The following is a 6,910-nucleotide window of genomic DNA, read 5'->3' as shown; positions in this document are numbered from 1 at the left end:
TTCCCTACAATACAAGTCAGCAACTGCAATGGAATTGGACTTCTTTTTTGTAAAAATTGAACCTTCACTTCCTAGTATGAAACAATAACACAGGAGGACAAATAAGTAAGAAAACACATTTAAATATGAGGCTCATAATTCTACTGACTTAAAAAGGAGATGCATTTCAAAAGCACTGATATTGGCAGGAACTCATTAGTTAATTGTGTGTGCAACAGGCCGTGAATGTTGTCAACCTGCTTTAGAGTATGTGGGCCATACCAGCCTGACATGCTCCGAATGTCACCTGCAGCTTGCTACACTGATGCTTTATCATTCAAAATTTCCAGCAGGTTGGGATTGTTATACATGTTTCATAACACATCTTTGCACTACTGCAGTGTAAATAACTTTTTAAAATTGAAAAAGGTTGTATTTTAATAGATAAATTTGCACTCCCACATTTATTGAGAAGGAAATAGCAGGTGCCACCCTGGCTTTGGTGATTTAGGGCTATGTGGACTCATTTAGTGTTCCTCTTCTCAAAGCTACTTTAAAGACTCCTAAAATCACTCTTGTTAGCAAAGTTTATATTTTTAAGTAATAATTTACATATGACAACAACTTTTCTCTGTGGGATAATCGGTAGTACCTGTCAGTATTCTATGTCTGTGCTACAGCCCTACAGAAATGAAACAGGGTACTCAATGAACTAATGGAAAAGAACAAAACAGAACAAAACCAATTCCTTAGAATTCTCTGATTCCAAAATTTTAATTCTTCATCTGTGATGATTTTAAGTATTCAACAATAACATCTGAACAAACAAAAGGCGTGTTGTAAATTAATGCCACTTACTCTTAAGTTATTGATATTATAGATGGAGATGCCAGATTTCCTGTTACCAAGAATGATGTTGGACTGAACATCCACTTGTTGCCTACACTTTATGAGAAATTAGGTATCTCTGGGATAAGGCTTGTTTCACCTACTTCCCTTGTTAACAGTATACTCCTCTATACCAGATTTAGTTGTATGCACTTTATTTGCAGACCACTCTGGGAATAGGTATTTCTAGATCACAACACACCCAACTTCATGATCAGACAAACTGTGCTCTTGAAGCATTCACTTTTTGCTATAGACTATAAAGGCAGTATATGAGAACAGCTCAGAAATAGACAACAAAATAGTCAGGATCCAAATCACTCTTTCTACAAGAAACTGAATGCATGAAGAACTAATTTTAAATGGGTAACTGAATAAAATGCTTTAAGGTCCTAATTTTGTAGACAAAGCACATAGTCATCGTAAACTATTTCCCAATGTTACCACAAACAAAAATCTTAAGTATTTTTTTTTCATGGGACGTGTTTTATCTCAATTACATATAAACAACTGATTTATGGTCTGGCCCTGGTACACTACATTTGAATTATAAAAAGAAAGAAGAAAAGAAAAACAATTACCTTCACTATCAATATCATCACTCAAAGGAAAAACACTGTCCACTAATGGGTCAGAAATGAAATTCCAATCATAATTTTTAACCACTCCATCTTCAGAATTTAGATCAGAGGATGTTCTTGATCTATCCTCTGACATATTCTTCATCTGGAACTTAAGCACCATTCTTGCCAGTGCAGAACCTGCATCTGTATGTTTAAGAAATCAAACAGATAGCATATTCTGCAAGAAATCCAAACAGCTTTAAAAAAATAACAGAAATAACTTGATTTATTTTCAGTGTTTGGCAGTCTTTGTATAACTAGCTGAATGCCATGAAGAGATCCTCAACTCAAAGTCTTGGTCTAAAACACACAGTACTATCAAGAGATATTAACATATTTTGTATAGCAAGTTCTATATATACTCACTTTGTTTTCTTAATGGAGTAGGTTTATCTGGGAACAAAGGAATGAGCCAGGAAGGTTCTAGTCTCCCAATACCAAATCCTCCAAGACATATACTGCTGTTGGCGACATCAAGGCTAAGCTTCTTTAAGAGCAAGCTGATGATTTGGCTATCTCCTCTCTTTATACTGATGCTTAAAGCACTCCGAACATCCTGCTCTCGAGCACCACTGGCTAACAGCAATTCCACCAATTTAGGATTATTTCCTTTCTCACAAACCTAATAGAGAAAAGCAATTACAAAAATTTATGCAAGGCACTCAAACAACAGCTCAGACTGCATTAAAAGATTTGTCTCAAATTCACAGAATCACAGAAAGCTCTGGGCTGGAAGAGACCTTTAAAGGTCATCTTGTCCAACCCTCTTTCAGTAAGGAGGGATGTTGCGGTGAGCAGAGCCCACCCTAGGCAGGGATCGGCGTGCGGAAGATCTCACGATGTAACGGAAAGCTCAGACTGCCCACGAGGGGCCTTGTGGGCGTGGCTTGTGCTATATAAGCAATTGCAGCTGCGCAATAAACGCCATTTGCAGCATCCTTCACATTGAAGCCTGTGTCTGTGATGGTACCCAACGGCAGAGGTTGGGTGGCAGAGATCCCAGGGATCGGGTGTCGGTAACGACAGAGGGACATCTTTGACTAGATCAGGTTGCTCAGAGCCCCTTCAAATGTCTCCAGGGATGGGGCCTCCACCACCTCTCTGGGCAGCCTGTCCCAGTATTTCACCACCCTCACAGTAAAAAAATTCCTCCTAATGTCTAATCCAAGTCTACACTGCTCGAGTTTAAAACCATTGCCCCTCATCCTGTTTCTGCACACCCTTGTAAGCAGTCCTTCCCCAGCTTTCCTGTAGGCCCCTTCAGGTGCTTAAGGCCACCATAAGGTCTCCCTGGAGCCTTCTCCAGGCTGAACAACCCCATCTATCTCAGTCTGTTCTTGTAGGAGAGGTAGTCCAGCCCTCTGATCATTTTTGTGGCCCTCCTCTGGACCCTTTCTAAAAGGCCCACGTCCCTCCTGTGCTGGGGGCTCCAGAGCTGAACACAGCATTCCAGGTGAGGTCTCACCAAAGCAGAGGGGTAGAATCTCCTCTCTTCTGACCCACTGGCCATGCAGCCCAGTACGTGATTTGCCTTCTGGGCTGCGAGTGTGCACTGCTGGCTAGTGTCCAGCTTCTCATTCACCAGTATCCTCGAGTCCTTTTCTGCAGGGCTGCTTTCTATCACATCATCCCCCAGCCTGTATACATAACAAGGATTGCTCTGACCCAGGTGCAGGACCTTGCACTTGGCCTTGTTAAACCTCACAAGGTTCACATGATTCAGACCCATTATATTTTGAGGATCATGTCTGTTTTTCAGTTGCACAATTCCCTGCCTCTGAGAGGATGTGTCTGCCTCAGGCATCTGAATACCAACTCCCTCTTGCATGAAGTCTTTGCCCCCAGTGAAACAAATGCTTGAGTTCTGCAATTTTTTCTGCCATGAGTGCACACAATTTCCAGGCAAAAATGAATGGTAATTTATGTAGTTTGGTTATTGCATGTGGTCTATGGCAACTTAATTTATTTATCTGATCAGTGAAGAAAAGACACTTAGGGGTTATTTTGCCATGCCATCTGGATATCAGATGAACAGGCAACAGTGGTGAGACTTGTAAAGCCCAGTGCAAGGGAGCTCGGTCTACTGGCTTCAGTCGGATTCATTCCATGTAATCTCTCAGCTTGCATAGCTACTCACAGCAGTGTGGATTCTGAATATTACAAATTGTTTTAGAAATACTGCCAGTATTTCCACTGTGTTTTGCTAACACTGATTTGCTCACCTCAGACTCCAAGGGTGGGCGGTTGGTTCCAAACCGAGCTGTGCTTCACCACCCAACCAGCTCTGCCAGCAGAACTGAATGCCTCCCAGTTCACTTCAGGCAGTACTGGTGAGGTTCTCTCAGACCATTTAATATTTTTGACACTGAAGCAAAATCAAGAAGTGCTCATACACACACTTTCTCAAAAACATTTTTAAGTGCAAGAAGCACTTATAAGCAGGTGGACACAGCCTCTCCATTGGCATGGCTGAATTGTGATGGGATGTTTGCATATGGCCTTATTTAAGACACCAGTGTATTTCAAACAGGTGATGTGCTGGACGTGGTCACTGTCTGGACAAAGCACTGCAGGCATTCCAAGGTGTTGTATTACTTTAGCTGTGTTGGTAAAAAGTCAGAACTCTAACCAGAACAGTTAAATCCACACAAAAACTGATGACTGTACTCCTCCAAGTACAGCACAAACTAAAAAAGAATTCATTATTCCAGGGCAGGCATTTGGGGCAAAGTCTTCTTTGCAGATCTAGAGCAGAGTGGGACTAAGCACAGGGAAACCAACCTATGCACAGTGCTGCCTGCTGGCCCATTTGCACTTTGGCCTCACAGAATTTGGAAAGAGCTGGATTTGGAATATTAGTTCATGGACCGGGCTCTATCGGCCTTGATGCCATCTATTAGTGATGATCAGTTCAGAAAAAAATGACGGAGTTTGCAAAGCTTGAGCTTAAGTCTTCTTCCTCAAAAATACTCAAAGCTAAGGCTAAACCAGTACTTGACTGAATCCCGCTTTGCACGTGAACAGGATAAACAATCAGAAAGCATGGACTTCCAAGTGAACTTGCATCAGGACTGGACAGGCAGTGTGGGAACACTTGGTAACAGTGACCCTATGAGCTTTAAGAAAGCGAAGGATGTTTCAAAGAACATCAGACTGAGATGAGAAGTCACTGGGAGGAGCAATGGTTAACAGCACTCAGGTCACAGTTAGGTTGTGGTGGGTATTGCTTCTGTGTTCTGCCAAATATAACTTTAACATGAAAAGAAAAAGGAACTCAAAAGCATAAGTTTTAAAGTAATAAAAGTACATATATCTCCATATATTACCTGATAGATCAAAGAGTTTGTCTTTGTCTTCTTATTGATATCAGCTCCCAGCAGAAGTAAACATTCAGCCATAATAGTATTGTACTCAATACATGCTTTTTCCAACATCATGTTTTTTAAATCGTCATTTTCAGCTATTTTAGCAAAACATTTACAACACAAGCTTTGAAACTGAATGGGAAGACAAACAATGAAAGTTAGGACAAAAAAAGCAACACCGTTTTTCAGCTGTGGAACTGTCAAAAGAGAGAAGATACCTGTCGATCTCGCTGGTCAGTGAAACACATCGACATCTGGTAGAAAATGACTGTGTCAAATGATTCATCTATCAGCAGCTTTGCAAAACAAGGTGACAAACAAAGAATTGACAAGATTGCATGAAATCCCTATGAACAAAATGAGAAGACTGGAATAAGTAAAATGCTAAAAAGTGTCATTTTAAAACAGGTCATGCAACAAAACCAATTTCAACCAAAAGATATGTGCTCTGATTTTTTTTGTCTTGCTTTTATAAAAAATTCACAAACTGGAGAAGGTCTGGAAAGAAGGCAGAAACACCCAGTGTCTCTGCACTTGAATAGCTGTAGTTTCATTTTTGTTTAGCTGACCCTCTTAAACAGATACTGACATTTTGAAAAGTCAGATTATGCACATGGCTGACAGAACCCCACCTGGCAGTGACCAATGTACTCGTGATTTCCTGAAAAAGTACAGAAGAAACTCTTCTAAGTATATGGGATGAAGATGCATGCCCTGTCCCAAAGTGTTGCTCTGTAATCCTTGAATGTGAAAAAAAAAGAGGCTAAATGAAAAACTTAACAGGTGTATCTAAAAACTAAGAAGAAATAGAAAAATATCCCATGATTCTGCCAGTAAAGTTTGCCTAGAAGAGAGAACCGGGTAAATTACGGATTTTTGTCCAAACCTAATTGAGATTAGATCAGTATAAGTAACTTCCGTATTCCACCACATTATTTTGATTTCTCTCTGCACTGGTTGCTCAGCTAAACTTGGAAGGGTTGAGGGAAAAACAGCAGTAAAGAAGGGAGGCTGCACTTGTGATATTTTCGTAACATGATCTGAAACAGAAGAACAGAAACTCTCACAGGCAGCTGATCTCACAGGCAAGCTTCATGCCATGAGAAAAGTGAAACTAAAAACAACCAGGGAAAGCTTCTGAAGCAGAGGAAACAGAACTTTCACATGAGGTGGACTGAATCTGTGTTTGCAGACAGAGTAATAATTCTCCTTCCGTATTCAGAAGTAGATCCAAAGTCTGACACAGTGTTCCTGTAATATTCTTCTTAAAGACCACATTCCTACACTAAGCTTATTGCTGGTGACAGTACTGGGAACTAAGTAATTTTCAACCACTTTTCAGAAAAGGGCCATTAATACTATAATCATGGTTACCTCATTACATGGTTATAGATTGACTGATTGATGGTCTATGACTAAGAAATTTGTTCTGGTTTGCATATCTCCCAAAGTCCTAAACACCTAAACCTACGCTCACATATTCTGGACTGAATATATACCTCCAAGAAAACCACCTCTATGGCAAACATATTGGTTTAATTACAGCAGCTTATACTAAGCTAGTAATTGCAGCAACATCAAAATGGAGTAATTAAAATAAGGAATTACATTTCAAATATAACTACATTAAAACAATTTTCTAAGGTTTTGCCTTTCACTTTTCATCTTGGAATGCAGAAATAGCACATACATGCATCTGGATTTCAGTGGCCTCTTTAAACCGCCGCAGAGTAGAAACCAGCACTGTTGACAGGACATGCATGGTTGCAATACACAAAGTCTTTCTTGTAATCAAACAGCGTAGAAGGTTCAAACCCAAACACTGTATGTCTAGAAGAAAAATTAAATATTAATAACGTTGATTATTCAGACATTATGAGTGGAATAAACTCATGACCTACGTAGTGTTGTATTATTAATATTCCAGAAAGTTATTTGCAGAAGCTATTACAGGGCCAGGCATAACTACAAAGTGGCTGAACCTGAGGACTACACAGTACTGCAGCCTTTCCTTGCCACGTAACTTGCATCACATCCTGTACCAATGAGTGTAAC

At 40.1% G+C, this 6,910-nt stretch overlaps 1 protein-coding gene across 1 annotated transcript in view; it reads right to left on the bottom strand.

Annotated features, from left to right (window-relative positions):
- The window catches only part of LRRK2 (leucine-rich repeat kinase 2), a gene marked incomplete at its 5' end in the record, with an annotated part of 63,232 nt that overhangs the window by 34,604 nt on the left and 21,718 nt on the right, over positions 1-6,910 (bottom strand). Inside the window, 6 exon segments of the mRNA XM_008943387.1 lie at positions 1-71; positions 1,449-1,634; positions 1,857-2,112; positions 4,817-4,987; positions 5,074-5,202; positions 6,546-6,685. Coding sequence (XP_008941635.1) covers positions 1-71; positions 1,449-1,634; positions 1,857-2,112; positions 4,817-4,987; positions 5,074-5,202; positions 6,546-6,685 — 953 coding nt within the window.

This window comes from Merops nubicus, unplaced genomic scaffold, assembly GCF_000691845.1.
Source record: "Merops nubicus isolate BGI_N331 unplaced genomic scaffold, ASM69184v1 scaffold9157, whole genome shotgun sequence".
In the NCBI taxonomy this organism is placed as follows: Eukaryota; Metazoa; Chordata; class Aves; order Coraciiformes; family Meropidae; genus Merops; species Merops nubicus.
This window is presented reverse-complemented; position numbering and strand designations above follow the sequence as displayed.